Raw genomic sequence first — 26,536 nt, 5'->3', positions numbered from 1 at the left:
CACAGCACCACTTCTGATTTTCTGGTGGTTAATTGGAGATAAGAGTCTCACAGACTTTCCTGCCTGGGCTGGCTACAAACAGCAATCCTCAGATCTCAGCCTCCTGAATAGTGAGGATTACAGGTGAGAGCCACCGGCGCCTGGTGCAGACTGGATTTTTTTGTGGTTGTCATTGTTCTGTTTGCTTTTATATTTTTTCTTTTGGTCTGTTGTAAGGCTTGAACTCTGGGCCTGGGCACTTTGCTCAAGGCAAGTGCTCTACCACTTTGAGCCACATTGCCACTTCCAGTTTTCTGGTGGTTAATTGGAGATAAGAGACTCATGGACTTTCCTTCCCAGGCTGGGTTTGAACTGCAATCCTCAGCTCTCAACCTCCCAAGTAGCTAGCATCCAGCTAGCTTTGTGTGTGTGTGTGTGTGTGTGTGTGTGTGTGTGTGTGTGTGTGTGTGTGTGTGTGTGTGTGTGTGTGTGTGTGTGTGTGTGTGTGTGTGTGTGTGAGATACTTGGGTTTAAACTCAGGGCCTCTTGGTTGCTAGATATGTGCTCTACCACCTGAGCCACATCCCAGATCTCTAAGCAAATTTTTTCATGCAGATAGTCTTCAATCATCTTTGAATGTGAGCTGCAACACATAAATCCTGTGTTTTAACACATTCTACATGGTCTAATGTGTGGGCTACTGACAACTTTCATCACTGCAATTCATTTGATGTTTTTAATTTATTTTTTTGTTTATTTATTTGTTTTGTCAGTCATGAGGCCTGAATTCTGGGCCTGGGCACTGTCCCTGAGCTCTTCAGCTCAAGGCTAGCACTCTACCACTTGAGCCACAGTGCTACTTCTGGCTTTTTCTGCTTATGTGGTGCTGAGAAATTGAACCCAGAGCCTCATGCATGCAAGGCAAGCACTCTACCACTGAGCTACCTTCCCAGTTGATGTTTTTAAAAAATTATTTTATTAGTACTTCTTTTTTTTGTGAGACAGTGATGCTTAAAGTCACAAACACACTCTAACTTTCATGGGGCAAATTGTCTATCATGATCTATAAAGTTTATGAGTTTTATGAGTTTTGACAATACAATTATTTCTTCCACATTGGGTGATATTTACATTCCTTTCCTTTCACATATCATCAGCTGTTCCCTCTTTCCCACTCATCCTCTCCCTCCCATCGCTGCCATTTAGTTGCTTAGTTCGTTTTGATCAATGTCCAGTGCAGCTGATGGGTCCTGCTGTTGTATGTTTTTCCCTGATTCCCTCTAGTTCTGTGTCCTCCTCCTAGTTTCCCTCCAGTGTGCACATCTATACCATACATGTGTATCAACAGCATGGGGTTATTTAGTGGTGACTGGACCAGAGGAGCGGGGGTCCTTTGTTTCTCAAGTCTTGTTAATTTTGTCGTATCACCTTACACTTTGGATTTAATATCCACTTATCACAGAGACCATGTGCCATTTGTCTCTTTGCTCTTGGCTTACCTCACTCAACATGATTTCTTCTAGTTCCATCCATTTCCCTGCAAATGCCATTATTTTGTCCTTTCTGATGGCTGCATTAATATTCTGTTGTGTATAGATACCACAATTTTTGGATCCATTCATCTGTGGTGGGGCATCTGGGTTGTTTCCATATCCTGGCTATTGTGAACAGTGCTGTAATAAACATGGAGGTGCATGTGTCCTTGTATACTGGTTCCTGTTGCTCAGGATAGATGCCTAGGAATAGTATGGCTGGTCACTGGGGAGGTCAATATTTAGCTTTCTGAAGACCCTCCAAACTGCTTCCCAAAGTAGTTGTTTAAGTGTACATTCCCACCAGCAGTGTAATAGGGTTCCTCTTTCTCCACATCCCCTCCAGCATTTGTCGTTGGATGACTTTAGGATGTGGGCCATTCTGACTGGGGTAAGGTGGTATCTCAGGGTTGTCTTTATTTGAATTTCCTTTACAACCAGGTATGGTGAACATTTCCTCATGTATTTCTTTGCCATTTTTATCTCTTCTTCTGAGAAGTCTCTCTTTAGCTCCCTTGCTCATTTAGTAATTGGTTTGTTGGGTTTGAGAGGGATTCGTTTCTTGAGTTCCCTGTATATACTGGATACTAACCCCTTGTCTGATATATTGATGGTAAATGTTTTTCCCGGTTAGTTGGTTGTCTTTCTAGCTTGGTTGCTATGTCTTTAGCTGTACAGAAACTTTTTATTTTAAGGTACTCCCATTTGTTGAGTCTCTCTCCAATTTTTTATTTATTTATTTTTTATTTTTTTATTTTTTTTGGGTTGGTCGTGGTGCTTGAACTCTGGGCCTGGGCACTGTCCCTCAGCTCTTCAGCTCAAGGCGAGTGCTCTACCACTTGAGCTACAAGCCACTTCCGGTTTTTCTGGTGGTTTATTGGAGATAGGAGTCTCACGGTCTCTCCTGCCCGGGCTGGCTTTGAACCGCGATCCTCAGATCTCAGCCTCCTGAGTAGCTAGGATTACAGGCGTGAGCCACCAGCGCCCGGCTTCTCCAATTTTTTATGACCCTGGGACTCTGTTCAGGAAGTTCCTGCCTGTATCCATAAGTTCAAGTGTCTCTCCTACTCTGTCCTGCAGTAATTTCAGAGATTCAGGTTTGATGTTAAGGTCTTTAATCCATTTTCAGTTGATGTTAGTGCATGGTGACAGGCTGGGGTCCATTTTTACTTTTCTGCAAGTGATCGCCCAGTTTTCCCAGCACCAGTAATTGAAGAGGCTGTGCTTCTTCCACTGTATGTCTTCGGCTCCTTTGTCAAATATCAGCTGACTGTAGGTATGTGGTTTTATTTCTGGATCTTCTATTCTATTCCATTAGTCTTTGGGTCTGTTTTTGTGCCAGTACCAGGCTGTCTTTGTTATTATGGCTCTATAATAGAGTTTAAAGTCCAGCATCGAGATCCCTCCCATGTTGCCTTTTTTGCCTAGAATTGTACTTCTTTAATTTAGTGATTTTTAACTTCCAATTTCAATAAACATTACCTGTGTGGGAGGGTATAAGCTGAATTGGACATTGCACTAGGCTCCAAGAAGTCCATGATGTAGTGTGGGAGAATGAGCTCTGCATAAATAACTAGTTATAGACAGATTATAAGGGACCTTACATTTCTGAGGTCATGTGGGCTTTGTTCAGCAAGTAGTGAGTAGCCAATGAAGGCTTTCTCAGAAGAAGCTAACAAGATCTATGCCAAGGAAGTGAGAAGACTGAAATGCACGAGCTTGGAGAAATGCAAACCAAAGTAGAGTCTTTTGGTTTGGCTCAATGGCAGCAAGGATGGAAAGTCAAGTGGATAGAAACCTTGTCTGGGGGAGGTCAACAGGAAATCATGAATGTGACCTTTGTGATTATCTGGACAACACTGTTATGCTTTAGAAGAGAATGATAAGGACAAAAGATATTAGTAACTACTGTACTAGTCAAGGTGACTCTGGGGTAAGCTTCAGTTAACAGTCAAATACCGAAGTCTGAAGAACCTATCCATAGAGTTTTATTTCCTACCATTCCCAGTGATGACTCTGGGATGCAGTCTGTTTTTATCTATCTTTATCAATTCAACTCCAAAAAGAGAAAGTATGGAGAATACATATCACTTTCACTAAGAGGTCTTTGGCCAGATTTAGTCACATGTTCAAACCTAACTATGAGAGGCTAAAAAATATAGTTGGGAGGGCAGGGGTGGACATTTTTGTGATATTTGCTGAGCACCACATTCTCCGTTACAGTCACAAACTGTTAAAGGCCTTATAATAGTTAATCTTGACTGCCAACTTGACTGTATTGAGAGATGTAGAGCACACATCTGTTATGTCTATGAAGACATTTCCAGAGAGTTGACAAGTGAAGAGAAAAGATCCATCTTGAATGTGGGCCGCACAATCCTATAGGCTGGGGTACAGATGGGCTAAAAGTGAAAAAAGATTATATATATATATATATATATATATATATGATTCATATATAAACATATTCTTCCATCATTTGTTTCTCTAAAGAACTCTACAATCCTATAGCTTACTGGAAGTAAGTGTCACCTCATGAATTTGCTAACACTTCAGTGTACCCTGTGTTCTGAATCTCTTCCTGTTACTTCAGTCTTGGCAAAAGAACTGAAAACAGATTTTTCAGTCTTAGAAAAACAACCCTATGCAGAAACTATAAGTAGGCAGCCTGATGGAAGGTTAGACTATTCCAAGCAACTCCAAACTACGTATCAACCATATGGTGACTGTGCATAACATAAAAATACATTCAGAATGCCTCCATAGTACACATTAACTCAGACATATACACCCATGTTCTGTGACTTGCAGAGTCTCAGAAGCAGATATGAGCCATAGGACTAAAGTACAATAAAGAGGCTATCAATAGAATACAGGACAGTGGTTAAGCCTGCCAAGCACCCAACTTCCTTCTTAGAGTGGCAAGTCTTTCACACTAGAAGTCATGTTCAACAGCATGTGAATTATCACCCTACAGCTGAGGAAATGCTCAAATCAAGGGCAGCTAATTTCTTTCTAGGTAAGCAAGTGGATTTCTTGAAGTGACTGGAGATTAACTGGGTCAATCAGAAAATAGAACTGGAAAAATTTGAAGAGTATCAGTTGGAATAAATGGAAGAACAACATGATGGAAATAATAGAAATATAGAACCAGCAAAAGCCCGAGGATTGTTTTTCACAGGATATGAAATAGCTGTTTGTTAGTGCCAGACAATACAGAAGAATACTTCTAAGTAGAATATCACTATGTTGGCATAATGTCCAAGTATCAAGGAATACTAATTTCCTGCCACAAAGAGAACAATGAGATATTTAGTCCATAGAGTTGTGCTGATCAGATTCCAAACTGTATTTAAATCTCAATAAACCTAGCTGTGTGGCTATTCCTGAACATCTAGCATGTGGCTGAGATTTCCTTCTTCCTGAATGCTGTAAGGTTGCTTACAATAACCTCTCATCACTTCCAGTAGTCTGAGAGAGTTATCTGTCTCTTGCAACTACAAGAGCTTATAGAAAATAGAAACAAAGTTCTGACACATGCTAGAACATGAATGAATCTTGAAGATATTAATATAAGTGAAATAAGCCAGACACAAAAGGAGACTATTATATAATCCTACCTCTCTCTCTCTCTCTCTCTCTCTCTCTCTCTCTCTCTCTCTCTCTCTCTATATATATATATGTATATATCTCTGTATATATATATATATATATATATATATATATATACAATCATATATAAATATATGATTGAATAAAACAGTCAAATTCAGCCAGGTGCTGGTGACTCATGCCTGTAATTCGAGCTACTCAGGAGGCTGAGATCGGAGGATCAAGGTTCAAAGCCAGCCTGGGCTGAAAAGTCCCCGTAAGACTCTTATCTGCTCTTAACCATCAGAAAATCAGAAGTGTCGCCGGGCGCTGGTGGCTCACGCCTGTAATCCTAGCTACTCAGGAGGCTGAGATCTGAGGATCGCGGTTCAAAGCCAGCCCGGGCAGGAAAGACTGTGAGACTCCTATCTCCAATAAACCACCAGAAAACCGGAAGTGGCGCTGTAGCTCAAGTGGTAGAGCGCTCGCCTTGAGCTGAAGAGCTGAGGGACAGCGTCCAGGCCCAGAGTTCAAGCCCCACGACCGACAAAAAAAAAAAAAAAAAAAAAAAAAAAAGAAAATCAGAAGTGTCATTGTGGCTCAAAGTGGTATAATGCTACTAGCCTTGAGCAAAAGAGCACCCAGGCCCTGAGTTCAAGCTCTATAACTAACCAAAAAAAAGGTCAAATTGTTTTGTGTCTGTGTGTGGGAACTATTGGGACTTTAACTTGCTTTTTTGGTCATTGTTGATACTCTACCTCTTGAATCACATCTCTAGTTCCAGGGTTTTGCTGGTTAATTAAGGAGATAAGAATCTCTCAAATCTGTCAGTCTGGGTTGGCTTCTAATTGTGCTCCTCAGATCTCAGCCTCCTGAGTAGGTGGGATTATAGGCTCAAGCCACTGGCACCTAATGGACAGTCAAATCCATAAAGAAAGAAACTAGAAGCCGGGCGCTGGTGGCTCATGCCTGTAATCCTAGCTACTCAGGAGGCTGAGATCTGAGGATCGAGGTTCAAAGCTAGCCTGGGCAGGAGAGACCGTGAGACTCCTATCTCCAATAAACCACCAGAAAAACCGGAAGTGGCGCTGTAGCTCAAGTGGTAGAGCGCTCGCCTTGAGCTGAAGAGCTGAGGGACAACGCCCAGGCCCAGAGTTCAAGCCCCACGACCGACAAAAAAAAAAAAAAGAAACTAGAATGAAAGTTTCCGGAGTATGGTGATAAGGTGGACTGAAGAATTATTGTTTAGTGGAATGATAGAAAAGTTTTAGAAATAAATAGTGCTGACAAAAATAACATAAGACATAGTAATGATACATGTAACACTGTGGATGCAACTGACCTGAACACATAAAATAGTAAGCCATGTAAAATAGTAAAATAATATAGATTTTACCACACACACACATACATGTGCACACACACACACACACACACACACACACACACACACACACACACAGTAAGTCTTTATTATGGCTAAAATGCAATAGAAAGTAAACCAGCCTAAGGATAGAGAAACTTGGCTCAACACCCAGCGCTTCCACTTTTTAGTTGGCTACATTGGACAAATCACCTACCTTCTCTTTGTCTCTGATTATTAATAATTTTAAGTTTGTTGTATGAGCCAGGTGCTTGTAGCTCATGCTTGTAATCCCAGTTACTCAAGGAGGCTGATATCTGAATATCACAGTTTGAAACCAGCTGGAGCAGAAAAGTCTATGAGACTCTTCTCTCCAATTAAACATCTAAAAGTCTACAGTGGAACAATGGCTTAAGTGGTTGAGAACCAGCCTTGAGCAAAAAGCTAAGGAACAGTGCTCAGACTCTGAGATCAAGTCCCAGTACTAGCACAACATTAAAAAGGTTTGTTGTGAGAAAAAAAAAAGATAACATGCAATAAATCATTACAGAAAGTATCTCATAAAAAGGCTCTTGTTTTCCTTGTTTGGATAAGGAGATGTAAGAGATCCCCTCCCATTTAGATAGAAAAGTGAAAGGTTTGTGTTTTTTTGTGTATGTCCTTTAACTTTGCACCTGGCATGGTTATAGGAAACTCACTAAATCTGCTTTCAGAGACCCCAGTCTCTTTCCCATTCCATGTTATGATTTCCACCCCAGCCCTTTTGGGGCCACCATGCGCTGGCATTTTCTCTTCTATTTCCCATGGAAAACGCCCTAAGGAAGGACTATCTTGTTGCTCAAACTAGGGTTCTTTTGTTCCTGTCTCAGAGTATCTATATTAGGTCTCAAAGCTTTCCAGGGAGAGAAAATCTTGGTCCAGACATCTGCTTAGGTGAATGGAAAGATATTTTTTTAGGCATCAGCAGAAATCTAAGTGTAGAGAAATCTGAGGCTGAAGAAATTCTCCAGGTTCTTTACATCGTTCTCCAGCCAGGCAATTAATAATCTTGAACCACTGGCTGACTAGGATCCTTTTTCTGGAAATTAGCAAAAGCAAGGCATGGGTCAAAAGTGTTCCCCGATTCATTTTCATCCTGACTCTATGCTATCTAGAACCCAGGCATCCACCACAAGGGTGACATGCAAATCTAACCAGTCCATATTAAAAAAATTTTAAAGAAGAAGCAGCAGCAAGCTGGGCACTGGTAGCTCATGCCTGAAATCCCAGCTAGTAGGAAACTGAGATCTGAAGATCACAGCTCTAAGCCAGCCATGGCTGAAAAGTCTATGAAACTCTTATCTCCAATTAACCAACAAGATCGAAAGTGGAAGGGTGTGTAGTTCAAGTGGTAGAGTGCTAGCCTTGAGCAAAAAAGCCAAATGAGAGTTCAAAGTGAAGAGGGGGAAAGGGAAGAAAGGAGGAAGAGGAGGAGAAGGAGGAGGAGGAGGAGGAGGAGGAAGAGGAGGAGGAGGAGGAGGAGGAGGAGGAGGAGGAGGGGGAGGAAAAAGAGGAGGGGGAAGAAATGGAAGAGGGGGAGGGGGAGGGGGAGGGGGGAGGAGGAAGAGGTACAGGAGGAAAAGATGGGAAGAGGGAGGGAGATACACAGCACCAAAGCCAGGGAGCTGTCCATGGTACTGAACTACAACTGAACAGGAGAGTCTCCTTGCTTCTTGGGAGACTCAGGAAATTTGGGTTCAGCATAGTCTCAGACTTAACAGTATGTGAATGAAAAGAAAGTTCTGAGAAGGTGGAATGAGAGGAGAGTAAAGAGTGAATGGGGATCTAGGGAAAGGGAGAGGGAGATAAAAGGAAAATATAGATGCTCAGAGTTACGTACCAAGAAACTGCTAAAGTCAAAACAGAAACTTTAGCCAGGTGCCAGTAGCTCATGCCTATAATCCTAGCTACTCAGGCTGATATATGAGGATTGCAGTTCAAAGCCAGCCAGGGCAGCAAAGTCTGTGAGACTCCTATCTCCAATAAACACCAGAAAACTGGAAGCGGTGCTGTGGCTCTGATGGTAGAGCACTTGCCTTGAGCTGAAGAGCTGAAGGACAATGCCCAGGCCCAGAGTTTAAACCCCACAATGGACAAAAAGAAAAAAAAAAACAGAAACTTTATTATTCTATTCTATTCTATTCATTTGTTTTGCTAGTACTGAGGGTTCGACCTAAGGGTCTCAAATGGCTTAGCTGGCCATTTAAACCTCACAATAATCTCATGAGAGGTGGGTCAAAAGTTCTGAAATCTAAATTTCAGAATGGATCCTGAATAAGACCTGGGAATCTGAATTTATGCTCTCAGGAAATTCTAATGATCAACCAGAGATCTGGTTTGGAGACCATTCAGGTAGACAGTTTGATGGCAATTTTACAGATTAGTAAACTAGTGTTCAGCAAGTAATGCATTCAAGGCAACATGGTTAGGATTAACTACAATATAAAACTAACTCTCTCAGGGAAAGAACTTTGCCAAAAGCATTCCTGCCTGTGGGACAGCTAATATCTAAAAATGAAGAAAGAGCTGAAGGCCACCAACTAAATCCTTGAGACCAAGGGGAGTGGTGAGTGTTGTCAAATGCCGCAGAGAGATTGGGGAGGATGTGGCATGATGGAGAACTGGGGACTGACAGAGCAACAAGTCTGTGGCTCTGAGTGCACCACTAGAGGAAGAGGAAGACACCATCCTGGCAGGGCCAGGGCACTCTTTCAGGAAATGTGGCCAGTTGGAAGGAGTTATATATTGTGGTTCAGCCAAGATCACTCCTTTGTAAGATGATAGCTCTGTGCTGAAATTATTAAAACCAAACATCTGGATTTGGGGGCAGGATATCAAGGAAAAGAAGGGGAGGAAATCCAGGGAGAAAGCTCAGATAAGCTGTGAGATAATGCAAACTGCAGCCCACTCTCCACATTTCCCAGGACCATTGACATTTTGTTGTATTTTGCTTTGTTGTTGCTTTACTTTTTCTGCTTTATGTAGACTCTGGTCTTTGAGGAGCTTGCTTCTATTGGAATATGGAAAGGTTAAAGAATGTCTTGGAGGGCTGGGCATATGGCTTAGTGGTAGAATGCTTGCCTAGCATGCATGAAGCCCTGGGTTTGATTCCTCAGTACCACATAAACAGAAAAGCCAAAAGTGGCACTGCAGCTCAAATGGCAGAATACTAGCCTTGAGCAAAAGAAGTTCAGGGATAGTGTCCAGGTCCTGAGTTCAAGGTCTAGGAGTGGCAAAAAAAAAAAAAAGACACTCTGATGATTTTTAGTAGTCCTGTGTAACAGGGTTGGAACTACATGGGAACTATAACCCAGAAAGTAGAGCTTCTGATTGTCTATGTTGTTTCCACTTTGAAATACTCAGGTGGGTACCACAATCAAGGTTGACTGTGTTCTGTTCCTCAAGGGGCAGTTTGTGAAGCCCTGGCATGCACACTGCAGTGGATAGTATCCTGTACTCCTCTCACAAAACCTAATTCATATCCTCTTTCTGGTGGGTATGAAGCAACATCCTTTCGCTTGAAAGACAATGATAGTGACAATAAGTTCTTATCCAAGATTGTAGGCTCCATGTTCATCAACCTAATCTTTCATAACCCTGGGGAAGTAGGTGTCATTAACCCCACATACTTACTAAGTGACAGAAGGCACAATGGAACCCCATCACCTGAGTCCAGTGTTCTTCCAATTACAAGTAACTTGCTAATGAGTTACTGGTCATAACTCTTTGAAGCCCACGTTAGCCTACTATGGCTGCATAGAAATAAGCAAGTCTCATTGGGTAAGAAGAATTCTGTAGTGATGAAAGAACCTATGTTGGTCTTTGCTGCTAGTGACCTTTGGCAGGGTGTTTCCCTGCTTTGAAGAGAGGCCAGAAAGAAAAAAAAAACACTATGCACAAGTGCTGGCACAATGACTGGCAGGTACTCTTCCATCCTTCGCCAGCCTGGGTCTTTATAAGTCCAAAGACATCCTAATTGAGCCTAATTTAGGTTTTTGGTGCACTATGAGAAAACAGATTGTGTCAAGGCCTGACCATCTTCCACATCCAGCCCAAAACCAAGAGATATACTCCAAAGTCCTTTCCTTTGGAGGCTTCTCTAGGCAATTCCCTACCCCATAAAGTGAAATTAAGCTTATCCTAGAAATACAAGATCTTCCAAGAGTAAACAAAGGACTTCAGACTGTGAAGTATAACTGAAAGGGAATTCCTACTGCCTCTCCAAAGCCAGCTCCCACCCTGAGTGATACAATAAGCTTGGAGATAAGCATCCATCACCTAGCACACATCTATCTTTTCACTGTGCAGCAAGGTCAGCTCAGTCATCAGTGCTCTTCCCCACTCCTGAAATTTTGACTAAACTTAGGAAGTGGCTTAGCAGAGCCAAGAGAACCAGAAGACTGACTGAACCCCAAATACCTACAGGGCCAGACAGGTAATGAATTCACACTTGTCAAAGAGGGGCACAGTGGACATGAAAAAGTCAGCATAAAGCCAGGCACCAGGGGCTCACATCTGTAATCCTAGCTATTCAGGAGCTGGGATCTGAGGATCGCGGTTGAGATTTTCTCCGATTAACCAGCAAAAAGCTGGAAATGGAGCTGTAGCTCAAGTGGTAGAGTGCAAGCCTTGCGCAAAAAAGTCAGGGACAACGCCCAGGCTCTGAATTCAAGCCCCGCGTGCACGCGCGCGCGCGCGCGCGCACACACACACACACACACACACACACACACACACTCAACCACCACCACCACCACCACCACCACCACCATTCTGAAATGTTTTGAAATATAGAGCTTTGAATAATAGCAGCAACAACAATAAAATACAGCGTTTAAAAAAAAAACAAATCTCTGTACCCCCCCCCCTTTCTCCAGCCTTCCATCCCTGTGCCTTGTTAATGAACTCCAATAATTCCGAGTGCTTTCTGTTATTTGCAGATCTGGGCCTCTTTCTCCCACCTTTTTGTTTTGTTTTTTTTCTTTACCACCCCCTCCCCCCCTACACCCTAGGGCTCACGTACTTCCCGGCCCCGCAGGCTTTCTGCACACCCTCCCACCCTCGGAGCTGCAGATCTGGAGGGAAGCTTTCTTTCAGCCGCATAGACCCACTTTCAACCCCGCCCTGGCGCCCCGGAGACGCCTGAGGGAGGCGACAGGGCCTCGCTCTGAGGACCCCTTACTCTTCCTGGAAAACCCAGACTTCCTTCTCGGTAACTCTGGAATGGAGATGGGCGTAGAAGACGCCTTACAGAAAGCCTGCTCTCCCCGCTGAGAGGCAAAAGGAGGACACAGTCCAGAGACACGAGACACAGAGTCTTGGGGTTTCTGGCTCGTAAACGCAGATGTCCAGGCGTCCCCCCTCTCCTCTGGTCACTTTCCATCATGATCGGATCTTGGGGAGTTGCGCTGCGCACGGCGAGAGGCTCTTAACGCACACCGCGCTGCCCCTGCGCCCTGAGCGCACGGCTGCGGTAGTCACCGAGCTTCCCCGCCCCCGCTCCTGGGCGCCCCTCTTCCCTCTCCGCGACGGACCCAGAGCAGAAGCTCCGCCCCCAACGCACCGCCCCGGCCCCGCGCTTTAAAACCCGGTGCGCACCGCCCCACCGCGCCCAGTCTGCCGCACCTCTCGCATCCTGGATTGACTCAGCCGCAGCCGGACACACGGCCCCAATCCCCCCGCACCATGAGCTTCGGTTCCGAGCACTACCTGTGCTCCTCCTCCTCCTACCGCAAGGTGTTCGGGGATGGCTCTCGCCTGTCTGCGCGCCTCTCCGGGGCCGGTGGCCCGGGCAGCTTCCGTTCACAGTCGCTGTCCCGTTGCAACGTGGCCTCCTCAGGCGCCTGCTCCGGGGCCTCGTCGCTCGGTCTAGGTCTGGCCTACCGCCGACTCCCGGCGTCCGAGGGACTGGACCTGAGCCAGGCGGCGGCGCGCACCAACGAGTACAAGATCATCCGCACGAATGAGAAGGAGCAGCTGCAGGGCCTTAACGACCGCTTCGCTGTGTTCATCGAGAAGGTGCACCAGCTGGAGACGCAGAACCGTGCGCTGGAGGCCGAGCTGGCCGCGCTGCGCCAGCGCCACGCCGAGCCCTCGCGCGTCGGCGAGCTTTTCCAGCGCGAGCTGCGCGAGCTGCGCGCGCAGCTGGAGGAGGCGAGCTCGGCCCGCGCACAGGCGGTCCTGGAGCGCGACGGGCTGGCCGAGGAGGTGCAGCGGCTGCGGGCGCGCTGCGAAGAGGAGAGCCGCGGGCGCGAGGGCGCCGAGCGCGCCCTGAAGGCGCAGCAGCGCGACGTGGACGGCGCCACGCTGGCCCGCCTGGATCTGGAGAAGAAGGTGGAGTCGCTGCTGGACGAGCTGGCCTTCGTGCGCCAGGTGCACGACGAGGAGGTTGCCGAGCTGTTGGCCACGCTGCAGGCGTCGTCGCAGGCCGCGGCCGAGGTGGACGTGGCTGTGGCTAAACCCGACCTGACTTCGGCTCTGAGAGAGATCCGCGCCCAGTATGAGTCTCTGGCCGCCAAGAACCTGCAGTCGGCGGAGGAATGGTACAAGTCCAAGTTCGCCAACCTGAACGAGCAAGCGGCACGCAGCACCGAGGCCATCCGTGCCAGCCGCGAGGAGATCCACGAGTACCGGCGCCAGCTGCAGGCGCGCACCATCGAGATCGAGGGCCTGCGCGGGGCCAATGAGTCCTTGGAGAGGCAGATTCTGGAGCTGGAGGAGCGGCACAGTGCCGAGGTGGCCGGCTACCAGGTAAGGGCCCTGAGCACCTCATAGGTAAGGGACGCCCTGTGCTCTTTCCCCGCACATCTGCACTTCCTGTAAAACCGTAGTGGGGAGTAAGGGTGTGGGAGGAGAGGGGAGAGTGGAGTCTCCACTGGAGGCGTGGGCAAACACACGCGCGCGCGCACACACACACAAGCTGTACAGCTTTTTACTGTGAATTTAGTTGCCCAGAAACTCACTTTCCCAGCCCAGTTTCTAAATAAAGCTTTTTGTGTAGTGTGAAAAATCTAAAAGGACGTCTCTTTCTCAGCAAGCGGATAAACACACCCTGGCGACCTGAAAAACAATTCCCTACTCCCAATAGGAGTGAGGCCACTGGAGGCAAGTCGCAGCCTCTCCGTGGTCCCAGAAAGTGCTCTTGCGCTCGCTTGCTTGCGCTCGCTCGCGCTCTCTCGCGATCTCTCTCCCTCCCTCCCTCCCTACTTCCCTCCCTCCCTCCCTCCCCCTCTCTCTCGCTCTCTCTTGCTCTCTCTCCCCCCTCCTTCCTCCTCTCTTTCTTGTCTGAATTTGAAAGGCTTTCTGTGTGCTTCAGAGTTGTTGTTTATTGCTCAAAGCCAGGAACTGCGAAGACCCCAATCCCAATTTCTGGACATTTGCCCTTAAGGTAGAGAGGGGAACCTTTGAGGTGGATGGCGAGTGAACTATTAACAAGTGCCCCGCCCCACCACTCCCCAACGCACACTGTTCGCTGCCGTCAACCTACGAAGGACATATCTTCCCAGAGAAAGCTTTACACTAGATGGCTTTTCACTAGTTGGACTAGGTCAGGGCGCTGTCTATGGTGCTGATCTGGAATTCCTCCCATTTCAGAAATAATGTCTCTCATCTCGTGTCCCAGTTAGGAATCTCTAGGCAATTAACTGCTTGCTTTTTTTCACCCCTCCCCCCTGCGTTACTAACACATCCATCTTGGCTACCTGCGATCAGAGGTCACCCTGTGGGCAGCATCAATTTTCACTTTCATGGTTGGCTTAACACTTAACAAAAACCACTTAATCTGCTCAGCCATACTGAGGCCTCACTTGCAAATTCCAATTACCTTAACATTTTTCCATGTTAAGTGCACAGGACAAATCAGGAAGATGGTTTCTTTGTTATAGGCAACATTTTCCCTCACCTGTCTCTGGTGAAGGCCCTTTACTCTGGTGCAGGTATTGATTGGATCTTTCCTTTCAACAAAGGCCACTGCATCTTCAGGCTTACTACATAGAACATTTTCGGTTGATAAGTACAAAGAACACAGAGGCAGGGTGAATTGAAAATATTGAAGAGAACCAAAATAATGTGGAAAACAACCAAAATAGTGTGGTTCAGTTTCCTGACACAATAAAGCCTTTTTAATTGAATGACTATACGTTAGAAACTTCAGTAGTGTATTCTAGCTAGGTTTGAAGTTTATGTTTGACAACATTAATAGGGTATAGGAACATTAATAAAATAGAACCAAGATACAAGACTCTAGGCATTCACTCTCAGTGAGACCAAAGGAGGATACTGTGAGGGGAAGGATACAAAGGCACAATGCCTCTGTGTCTCTGATCATATAAAATAATATTTATTGAAGAGGAAAAATTGAAAAAAAGGCATGAAATCTCAAATGCACTGTTTTTGTCAGAAGCTAAATAATTGCTATGTTAAGGTTATTTACTATTCATTACAAATGGCTCATTTGATAAAGGATGAAAAGCCTGCTTGAATTGTTAAATTGGTTAATTTGACATTACAGTATTATTCAAATAAATACTCCTGTTCGGATTCAAGCTCTGTAACTTGAACTTTTCACTATGTGGTCTACCTCCTGAACAATACAATTAAGACTTAATTAATTAAGACTTCATGTTTCCTTCCAGAACCCTGAGTTCAGTTCAGTGGTCTTCTGAAAGAAAAAGAAAAAGAAAATCCATTACACAAATTTGCCCACCAAATTGGGCTATTCTATGTCCCCATTTTGCTTGTTTTAGATTCTACATTCCACCAAGCCTGGGCTCCTTTGCAGTAAAAGGCTTTCAGTGTTAGACAATAGTAGTGTCATCCAGACTTGGTCTACAGAGAACAAAAACCAACAGAAAGTGCAGCATCTGCAGCTTTGCAGTGCTATCCTCACCCGCTGTGGCCTTCAGCGTCTCAGTGGGCCTACTAGAGGGAGGAGAAGAGATCAGACAACAGAAAAGAGAATTTCCTCCCTGTTGGGACCTGAGACTGGGTGGGGCTTACCTAGCATCTGGTCGAAAACAATCTCAGTGTACTGACCAAGGTGAAAAAAACCTCCTTTCCACCCTGAAAATTACCCATTGTTTTCTTGCCCTCTCACTCCCACCCCCCCACTCCCCTCCCCGCCCTACACACACTTTCACTGCAGTAATGGGAAACTGCTCTCCTTCACCTTCAGGAATTAATGGTAGGCCCATTTTCCTTTGCTAACTAAGTAACCCTCTCTGAGACACAGAAAGGCCCCATTAAAGTCTCGCTTTCCCTGCCCCAGAGAGATGACAGCTTATTTGAGGAGACAGCTTTTTACACTTGAGAAAGGATAAAGAATGATTCAAGGTGACATAGTAAGTACACAATAGTATGTGAGAACGTGAACCGGACAAGAGGAGGTTTAGAAAGAGCTAGGACTATTGTCTTCAAAAGCCAAATGCAGCCATCCTAATTGGAAAGCTGAAGGATTTTTCATTTCTGACAGAGAAGTTTCCCATCCCCACAGAGCTAGCTGCTTCACCATCTTTAGAGTCTCAACTGTACTAATGCTGTTCAAAGACCTTCTTGGAGGATACTGGGGGGGGGGTCTCAGATATGAACTGTAGTCAGTCTTAGAAAGCCAGAGCTTTCCTTGAAAAACCTTGCTGAACACTCAAGATCACTGCTGGTTAATGCTCTCCAGGGAGACAAGCCAAGGCTGCCCTCTTCCCTCCAATATGAGATTGGAGTGCAGCCTAATTAAATAGCAGGAAGGGTCTGACCCCTGGGAGATTGGAGATGGAAATGGCTGCGTATAAATCAATAGCTTGATAGATCTATTTCTGGAATTAAGGTTCAAGAAAGAAAAAAAGCTACATTTGATCTTTGTATTTTTAAAGCTATTTAATCTGGGTTTTGCTTTGTTTGCCCTTCCCTGTTGCATTTAGCTACTGTCACCTGTGCCACCACAATAACTCCTTTATAAAAATAAATTAAACTAGTGGTCCCCAAGCATACTGACACACCAAGGTCAACTGAGAGCTTAAACAAAAAGATTGCGAGGACCACTCCTAACTGAACAGATTCAGGAGTTCAGAGGTGGAGCTACGAATATGCATTTCCTTTTCTTTAGTCATTTTTTACATTATCTTTAAATGGTATACAAAGGGGTTTCAATTCAGCATGTCAATTTGTGTGTACAAAGCATCTTGATCTATATCACCACTTTCCATAATTCTCCAGAAATATGTATTTTTGATGAAAGGGCCATATCTAGACAGCCTTGTATTCATTTTGGAGCACAATGACTTAAAGCACATATTTTTGTGAAGTAGTACATCCATATATATTTAACATACATATATACATGTGTAGATGTACATATGTATGTATGTATGTGTGTGTGTGTGTGTGTGTGTGTGTGTAGTGAACCACCTAAAACCCCTCTTACCTTACCTGGCTGATTATACAAAGCATAGAGATAGCCCCTTTCCATCAGTACTGTATGGTACTCAATACTGCTTGGCTGGCTGAGTGTTTCCTCAAAAAGTTTATGAAATCCACAGCACCGTGTATATTTCCCTTTTTCTACTACAGATGCTAGTGTGGCTTTCTTACAGCCTGCATTCTTCCAGGCACGGGCCAGATGCTCAGCAGTCGTCTTGGCTGTCTTAGGAGAGACCCCAGCTGGAGCAGGGTGTGCCTCTCCCCTGTTCCTGCAGGCTAAAGACAGCAGCAGCTGCATGGTTGGGGGAGGGGGCAGACTGCAGTGCTCTGCTCATTTTTCGAGCTGGAGGCCATCTTTGGCAGGGCTTTTGAAGGGCAATGCAAGGCACAGCCTAGTGGGAGGAGAACACAAACAAAGACACCAGAGTAGATGAGCTATTACCAACAGTGGTCTACAGTTACTCCTGAAAGGAGTTGAACTGTGCTTTTTGCCTACTCTGATCCATAAAATAGGCCTGTGAGTTTTATGACATAAAAGTATAAGGAAATCTCATCTGGCTAGAACTCAGCTCTCCATCAACCTCTTATTCAGAAAACACAGCTGTGAAACAAAATAACTCTATTTTTAAGAAATATGAGATAAAACATTTATCGCTAAATCACCTATTAGGAAGTTGGTTCTGCCAGTGCCCTCCACATAATCATTCTTACTTCATGTGATTCTCAAAAATGCTTCCTTTGGGGGGGGGGGTCTCAAGCCTATAGCAGGAGACGACTCAGGCATTGTCAGGAACCAGAGCAGTCCCATCAGGCCACCTCTCAGGACACAAAAACCAGTAAGCAGCAATATCAATGTACATCTGCTCTTTGAGGCCATTTAGGGGAGAAATATATAGTCTTAAAAGATAGACTTAAAAGATAAAAAGAATAGAAAAATAATCCATTATTTTCATGGATATCTTAAATTGCCCAGAAAGGTTGCATTATATTTACTAATTGTGAATGGAGGATGTCAATCATTTTAGAAAGTTTTTTTTTAATTGAAAATTGTTACCTTAAAAAAAATCTGAGGGGCTGAGAAGGTGGCTCAGTGGTAGAGCGCTTGCCTTGCATGCATGAGGCCCTGGGTTCAATTCCTCAGTACCACATAAGCAAAAAGAAAAAAGCCAGAAGTGGCGCTGTGGCTCAAGTGGTAGAGTGCTAGTCTTGAGCTGAAGAGCTGAGGGACAGCGCCCAGGCCCAGAGTTCAGGCCCCATGACCAGACCCCCCAAAAAAATCTGAGCTGGGGCGGTGGCTCACGCCTGTAATCCTAGCTACTCAGGAGGCTGAGATCTGAGGATCTCGGTTCAAAGCCAGCCCAGGTAGGAAAGACTGCGAGACTCATCTCCAATAAACTACTAGAAAACCAGAAGTGACGCTGTGGCTCAAGCGGTAGAGCACTCGCCTTGAGCTGAAGAGCTGAGGGACAGTGCTCAAGCCCAGAGTTCAAGCCCCATGACCGACAAAAAAAAAAAAAAAAAATCTTATGCTTGCTGGGCACTGGTGGCTCAGCCTGCCTGTAATCCTAACTACTCAGGAGACTAAGATCTTAGGATTGCAGTTCATAGCCAGCCCAGGCAGGAAAGTCTGTGAGACTCTTACCTCCAATTAATCACCAGAAATCCTGAGCTGAAGAGCTGAGGGACAGTGCCCAGGCCTACAGTTCAAGCCCCACAACTGACAAAAAAAAAAAAAAAAAAAAACCCTTATGCTTTAAGTGATATAGAGCAGGCTCATATTAAAGTTTTGTTATACATAATATTACATTAACATATTTATTTCTTATCTACCTAAAAGTTATAGGGAGAGCTTATGATTAAATTGTCCATGTCATAAAAAAGGACAGAGTCACATGATACATTTTTAACAATAGTTAAAATCACTAATATTTCTTAGGTACTTCTTGTATGCCATGACTACTTTATCAGAATCACATACTAAAGTGGAGAATGGGAAACCAAAATCCTAACTTGAAGTATCTCAGAAAAGACTACACACAGAAAAAAAATCATTTTCCATATATAGAAATAAAGGATTAAAAAATCAAATATAGAGTACTAATATTGGGTATTAGTGCCAGGGCAAAATATACAACCAAAGGATGACAATAAGCCCTCTTTCTCATAAAGCATCTCTTCCTGTTCCTCTGTGTAAAAATAGTATTTCTTCCTCTTTCTCCTTTTATTCTTGTCTTGTCTTTTTTTTTTTTTTTTTGGTACTGGGGATCGAACCCAGGACGTTGCACTTGCTAGGCAAGCGCTTTGCCACTGAGCTACATCCCAGCCCTCTCCTTTTATTCTTGCTCTACACTTTTCCCCATTGCTATAGTAAAATTGCCTAACCCCTAATGCATCACTAGCAGACTTGCTTGTAGGTTAGTTTAGCCTCAAGCAGCAAACAACAAGTGAAATTTCTTGGTAAAAATTGTTTTAAGAAGCTGAATATGAGCCGAGTGCTGGTGGTTCATGTCTGTAATTCTAGCTACTCAGAAGGCTGAGATCTAAGGATTGGGGTTCAAGGCCAGCCCAGGCAGGAAAGTCTATGAGACTCTTATCTCCAATTAACCACCATAAAACCAGAAGTGGTAGTGTTCGCTTTGAGCTCAGGGATAGCACCCAGGCTCAGAGTTCAAGCCCCAAAACCGACCAAAAAAAAAAAAAAAGAAGAAGTTGAATATGGGGATACACTGTTGTAATCACAGAACTGGAGAGGATGAGACAGAAGGAGCTCAAAGCCAAGGCCACCATGGGCTACACAGGTCCTCACTCCATCTCAAAAAAAAAAAAAAGCCAGGCACTGATTGATCTAACCTATACTCTTAGATAGTAAGGAAGCTCAGATTTGAGAATCACAGTTCAGAGCCAGCCCTGGAAGATGAACCTTTTGACACTCATCACTAATTAACTAACAAAAAAACAGAAGCACGGGTGTGGCTCAAGTTGTAGAATGCCAGCCTTAAGTAAAACTGGTCTTCAATGTTGAATTGAAATTCCTTTGTACAACTACTTAAATACAACTTTTTTTTTTTTTTTTTTTTTGTCAGTTGTGGGGTTTGAACTAAGAGCCTGGGCACTGTTCTTGAGCTCTTTTGCTCAGGACTAGTGCTATACCAGTTTGAGCTACAGCTCTATTTCTGGCTTTCTGATAGTTAATTGGAGATAAGAGTCTCCTGGTCTTTCCTGCCTGGGCTGGCTTTTTGAACCACAATCCTCAGATCTCAGTCTCCTGAGTAGCTAGGATTACAGGTTTGAACTACTAGCACCTGGCAATTTTTTTTTTCAAGTTGAAAACTGGCCAAGAATGTGAGGCCCTGAATTTAAGACCCAGTACAAGCAAAACAAATAAAGGATAAATACACAAATTTTCAAAAATCCTATTACATTCTTGTGATCTCTTCATTCTGAAGTATTTGCATCATAGGCATTTCTTTCATTGCCTTTTATTCTTCACTGTGCACTCAAGATTCAAGAGAGACTCTCCTTTGCATTGTTCCTATCAACATTTATAGAACAGGTAGGTGTCATGAATTTTAATTCCTTCTGAAAATTCTCTTGATTTGGCAGTTTGCAATTCTAGACCTATCAACTGAACTTCTAGCACTGCTGCATTACCCCTACTCCAAGGGAATTAAAGAGGCCTTCAATACTTGCTTTGTTGGGGTTTCTGATTTGTTCATCAACATTCATTTTTCATAAAAATAGCTCTTGGTCTACAAACGTGCAGCTGAATTAGATGGGCTATTTGCTCACAGCTTTTCAGGTCATAAGTAAAGAAGTAGTTATAGCTGGGTGCCGGTGACTCAGGACTGTAATCCTAGCTACTCAGGAGGCTGAGATCTGAGAATTGAGGTTCAAAGCCAGCCTGGGCAGGAAAGTCTGTGAGACTCTTATCTCTAATAAACCACCAGAAAACCAGAAGTGGCACTGTAGCTCAAGTGGTAGAGCACTAGTTTTGAGCTGAAGAGCTGAGGGACAGTGCCCAGACCCAGAGTTCAAGCCCCACGACTGACAAAAAAAAAAAGTAGTTGCAAAGCATCATTCATTTGTTGAACTATATTATTCATTGAGCATCTACAGTGTGCATTGTGCTAGAACCTGGGCTTCTAGGGGTGAACTGGAAAAGGTTGCTTTCAATTCTCCTGCCTCAGCTTCTAGACTGCTGAGATTACAAACATGTATCACCACTCACCAGCTTAGTTACAGTTTCCTTTATCACAACCAGGAATGAGGCTACGTGTTTCTGGCATATAGAGGCTAGAGGCTAGAGTTATCCTGTCTAAAATGTCAGTGCTGAGACTGAAAACGTGTTATAAAGTGATCAAAAATAAACTAGGACATAAGTAAACAAAATGATTCATGTAACAAACTCTAAGCGCAGAATGGCTTCTTGTAAGTTTTTTTCTTTAAGTGTTTTCTAATTTTCCCACAGTTTCTGCATGGGCTAGCAGTTGCTCCAGGTAGAGGTAAAATAAGGTGCTAGATTGGTGGAGGGAGAGTATTTACATTGGAGAGACTGAGCTGAATCTTCTATGATGAGGAACAGGTCAGATAAAGACACTACAGGGTGTTCAGAGGAAGCTGCAAGGCTAATGGGTCTGGGATAGCCATGAATTTGGTTATGTGAAGGGAACAAAAGGTTAAGGAGGATGAGACTGAGCTAAGAGAAGGTGATTGGGTCATACTGAGGGGTTTGGATTTTATTGCAAGGCTATTGGAGGAGCCAGGTGCTGGTGGCTCACACCTGTAATCCTAGCTACTCACAAGGCTGAGATCCGAGAATTGCAGTTCAAAGCCAGCCTGGACAGGAAAGTCTGTGAGGCTCTTATCTCCAATAAATCACCAGAAAACCAGAAGTGACACTGTGGCAAAAGTGGTAGAGTGCTAGCCTTGAACGAAAGAGCTGAGGGACAGCGCCCAGGCCCAGAGTACAAGCCCCACGTCCAACCAAAAACAAAAAAAATCTATTGGAGGAGAGTTATATTATTTGCTGGTTTGTGTGTGCACATGTGCGTGCTGGGGTCCTAACTCTGGGACTTTGCTTGTTAGGCAAGTGCTCTACCACTGAGCTACATTCCTAGCCCTTGTTAAGAGATCCTTCTGGCTGTTCAATGATCAAAAATTTATCTTCATGCCTTCATTTATTTTCCATGCCTTGATGTATACCTGGAAGAATTTGGAGACAAATCATCATATGAACTTAGTGTATGTTTGTGGGTAGATGTATATATGCATACATATGTATGCATACATATGTATGCATATATATGTATATTACAAGTGTTTTCATTTGAATTGAAAAAGACCACTCCTTTTTTGTAACATTTCTGCTTCATCCTTATCATATCACTTTCATGTATCACCACATTACTTTCATGAAGTGATTGAACAGCATAGTTCCAGGAAATGATCAAAATGAGGGAGAGAACTATATGTGCCTTGTGGTAGAAGTTTCCACCCTTGTCATGCATCTAAGATGCTCAGATCCTACCCCATGGCAAATGAATCAGAATCAGGATTGTTAGACAGATCTGGATGTAAGTATTTTATTAATTTGTTTGGTGGTTTTACTATCAGGGTGAAGAATCTTTGTCTTGTGGGAATCTGTCTGAACAAATTTCAACTACTTTGGCCTAAGTATTTTGGATGTGTCCCTTTTCAGGATAGCATTGGTCAGCTGGAGAATGATCTGAGGAACACCAAGAGTGAAATGGCACGCCACCTTCGGGAATACCAGGACTTGCTCAATGTCAAAATGGCCCTAGACATTGAGATAGCAGCTTACAGGTACTCCTGAATCAAGCTCACCCAAGCAAAGCACATGCCGTCCCAGGGCAGGGCTACCTGCCTACTAAGTTCTTATAGTCTCTGATTTCCAATCAGTGAGGAAGGATGAAGAGGCACATCACTTTCCTGCCCACTTGCCTTCTATTTGGATATTACCACCTTCACCTTACTAGTCCCAGAATATTGCCCGTAAGGGCTAATAGGGATATAGTGCTAAGGGCTAACGGGGTTAATGGAGGTACCCAGAGGTTAAAATAAAAATTCATCAGATCAAGCACTAGTGGCTCACACCTGTACTCCCCGCTATTCAGGGGTTGAGATCTGAAGATTGAGATACAAATTCAGCCTGGAGAAGGAAAGTCTGTGAGACTCTTATCTCCAATTAACCACCAGAAAACCAGAAGTAGTGCTGTGACTCAAAGTGGTAGAGTGCTAGCCTTGAGCAGAAAAAGCTCAAGGACAGTGCCCAGACCCCGAGTTCAAGCCCCACAACCTACCAAAAAAAAAAATCATCATGCCAGGCACCAGTGGCTCATGCCACTACTCTGGAGGTTGAGATCTGAAGATCATGGTTTGAAGCTGCCTGGAGCAGGAAAGTCCTTGAGACTCTTACCACCAATAAACTATTTAGAAAAGGCCAGAAGTGGCACTGTGGCTCAAGTGGTAGAGCGCCAGCCTTGAGCAAAAGAAGCTCAGTGTTCAAGCCTGATTTCAAGCCCTAAGACTGGCAAAAGAAATAAATAAAATAAAAATAAATAACTGGGCTGTAAGTTTTAAAATAAGGTTTATCTACTTAGAAAAGTCCTGAAAGTTAGCTGGGGGTATGGTTCAAGTGGTAGTAGCTTGCCTGGCAAGACTAAAACCCTGAGTTCAAACCCTCAAACCCCAGTGCTGCATATCCTTCCCCCACCCTGAAAGCTGACATTTCTCTCTGGATTCCTATTCATGGAAGGATGACAGATCTCAAGTTCAGGCTGCATTAAGTGATTCCTACCTCCCTTATGGATTTAGCACCTCTTTATCCCTGTAGCAGTTAAAGTGTAAATTAGAAAAATTACTTCTCCCTAGAACTTAGTAGACTCCAATTGTCAAAAATGGGTGTGATGTGGCCAAGGGGGGCGGGTTCTTGGTTTTCCTTCAGGAACATATTTGTGAGTAGGACAGGCTTCCCTTTGACAATAGTTTGAATGTAGCTGATCCTGAAGATGTGTGTGTGTGTGTGTATGTGTGTGTGCATGCACGCACACGCATGTGCAATAGCTTTTGAGCCTTGGAATGCAACATTACTAGTCTTAATTGTATAAAGTCCTTGGGAATCTAAATAAAGAACAGGGAATGGAGAATTACATTTTATTTTATTTTTCTAGTTATTTTTTTCTAGTTAACAAGTGGACTTCCTGAGAGTTTTTCTCTGTTGGATTTACAGGAAGCTGCTGGAAGGCGAGGAGACACGATTTAGCACCAGTGGATTAAGCATTTCCGGTCTGAATCCACTCCCCAATCCAAGCTACCTGCTCTCTTCTAGAGTCCTCAGTTCTACAAGCTCCAAAGTCTCATCTGCTGGGCTGTCCCTTAAGAAGGAGGAAGAGGAGGAGGAGGCTTCTAAGGTAGCCTCTAAGAAAACCTCTCAGATAGGGGAAACTTTTGAAGAAATATTGGAGGAGACAGTAATATCTACTAAGAAAACTGAGAAGTCAAATATAGAAGAGAGCACCATTTCAAGCCAAAAAATATAATCCTGCTGCTAAAAAAAGTGTTAATGCTTAAGGGGGAATAATATGCATTTGACTTGTTAACCAGCCTACTCCTGAACCGCAACACCTGTCACCACTCCTTAGCAACTTCAAGGCTTCTCATATTTAGTATTACATACTTACTTTGTCTGATAGAAAACCACCCCTTAGATGGGATCAAACTGCAGTCCTGGAGCAATCACAGAAGAGTTATCTAAGAATACAGCTTTCTCAGCTAAAGCTTAGGCTTCTCAGTAATGGAAGATTTCAGGTATAGAAGAACACATGAAGGTGCTAAGTCTAAGTGGTCCTGGTCATCCTCTGAATGAAATTGAAACTTCTATCTGCTCTAACCAGCCATTGCCAAGCTATGTAGTAGTCATACTGTAGATACCCAACCATAAGATCACTGCCAGAGATAAACCGATGATCCACATCCAATTCAACCAATAGAACTGAATTACAAATGATAGGTGTTTGTTAATGGACACTTTCCTTCCCACTGCCCTCAATTTCATGTATTCTTTTTCTTCCATCCGGGTGAAAAAGAAAAGGCTAGTGTAGTATTCTCCCCTTTTAAAACACAGTGAACTTCTCAGAATTTTCTCCCTTTGACCCTCTTTGCTCATTCGATAAAGTTAGATGCATGTCCACCATTTCTGTGATTTGTGTAATGAGATCCCTGCCCATTTCATGTGTCTTTAAATTTATAGGCTTAAAAAAATGGCAGTGATGAATTCTTAGGATTTCCCCTGACAAATGATGAAAACACTCCCTAGATTTTAGGCTTTGGGCTTATTTAAATCTACTTAATTAGGGGGGAAATGACTTCAAAGAATGTAGCTTTTCACTTTAGCTTTAGAAGCACGATAATAGTCATCCCAAGCTGTGATTAAGCTGACCTTAGATTTAGTAGTGTAAGTTAGAAGAAGTGAGTTCTTCTAGGAATGGAAAAGGCCAAGGGTCTCCTCTGTGTCAGTTCCTGTGTGGTGGTGTAGAGTTAGCTTTCCCATGTTCTTGCCTTTAGGATCCATGAATTCCCTTCCTGATAGGTTTCCTGCTCTAGGTCCACAAGAGGCCTTGCTTCCACTCTCCTATGCCTTTTAAGAGTGCTAAGTGTAGGCTATTCTGTCACAATGCTACTGTCCAAAAGTGGAAAAGGGAGAAAAAAAAACCCACTTCTGGTCAATCAATACCACCAGCAAATATTTAAAAAAGAAAAAAAAAGATCTTTCTCTTCTCCAAGTCTTCCCAACAGTTTGCTGCATGGTTTGCTGCTCAGTTAACAGGTTTCCTTTCCCATCTGGAGAGGTAGAGAACAGTCCAGGGAGTCAGCTGTTCACCTGCTCAACCGTGTGGCATCACATTGCCCTGTCTGCCACATGTACCAATTTTAATGCAGGATTCATTCCCTGGCAGTGCTCAGTGCTGTCAGAGTGAAGTTGCCCTGCCACACATGATGCTTTGCTGAACTTGCTCATTCTCACACTTGCTTCAATAACTCAAGGAACTTGAAAGACACTTTTCTTCCTTTCCCTGACCGGTCCCTGTCTTTCTGCCTCACATTTACTGTAAGACTCTAGTAAAATAAGTTAAAAGTCCTCTGAATCCACCTATGGAACTTGTGTTGTGTGGTTTCTGCTATTACGCTGGGTAGTGTTATTTGAGTTCAGGAGGCCATCTAGTTCTGACTAATCCAAGAACATATATGGAAAATTCTAAGCATGGAAAACATTCAGAATTGAATGGCAGCCGAGCACTGGCGGCTCATGCTTGTAATCCCAGCCACTCCGGAGGCTTAGATCTGAGGATTGTGGTTCAAAGGCAGCCCATGAGTCTCTTATCTCGTTAGTACCAGAAAACCAGAGGTGGCACTATGTCTTAAAGTGGTAGAGCACTAGCTTGAGCAAAAAGAACTCAGGGACAGTGCCCAGGCTGAGTTCAAGCCCCACGACTGACCGAAAAAAGGAAGAAAGGGGAAGGGAAGCCAGCAATATCACCTGTTACAACACGACAACAAAATGAGTCCAAGAGATGGTAGGAAAGTCTGCCTGAAAAGTAGACCA

At 44.0% G+C, this 26,536-nt stretch overlaps 2 protein-coding genes across 2 annotated transcripts in view; one reads left to right on the top strand and one right to left on the bottom strand.

Moving 5' to 3' along the window:
- Nt5c2 (5'-nucleotidase, cytosolic II) overlaps positions 1–12,215 on the bottom strand; it is a 148,346-nt gene extending 136,131 nt beyond the window's left edge. The window contains exon 1 of the mRNA XM_069994265.1: positions 12,130–12,215. The gene's annotated coding sequence lies outside the window, so the exon portion shown is untranslated. The remainder of the gene's footprint in view (positions 1–12,129) is intronic.
- On the top strand, positions 12,132–26,083 carry Ina (internexin neuronal intermediate filament protein alpha). The gene is made up of 3 exons (XM_069994313.1): positions 12,132–13,254; positions 22,613–22,737; positions 24,164–26,083. Exons 1-3 carry the CDS (start codon positions 12,190–12,192, stop codon positions 24,471–24,473), a joined length of 1,500 nt encoding a protein of 499 aa, XP_069850414.1. The 5' UTR covers positions 12,132–12,189; the 3' UTR covers positions 24,474–26,083.
- Positions 26,084–26,536: the final 453 nt, after the last annotated feature.

This window comes from Dipodomys merriami, unplaced genomic scaffold (genome assembly GCF_024711535.1).
Source record: "Dipodomys merriami isolate MVZ:Mamm:240054 unplaced genomic scaffold, mDipMer1.0.p SCAF_102, whole genome shotgun sequence".
NCBI classification, from domain to species: Eukaryota; Metazoa; Chordata; class Mammalia; order Rodentia; family Heteromyidae; genus Dipodomys; species Dipodomys merriami.
Note: the sequence above shows the minus strand (reverse complement) of the source record. Positions and strands in the feature narration are given on the sequence as shown.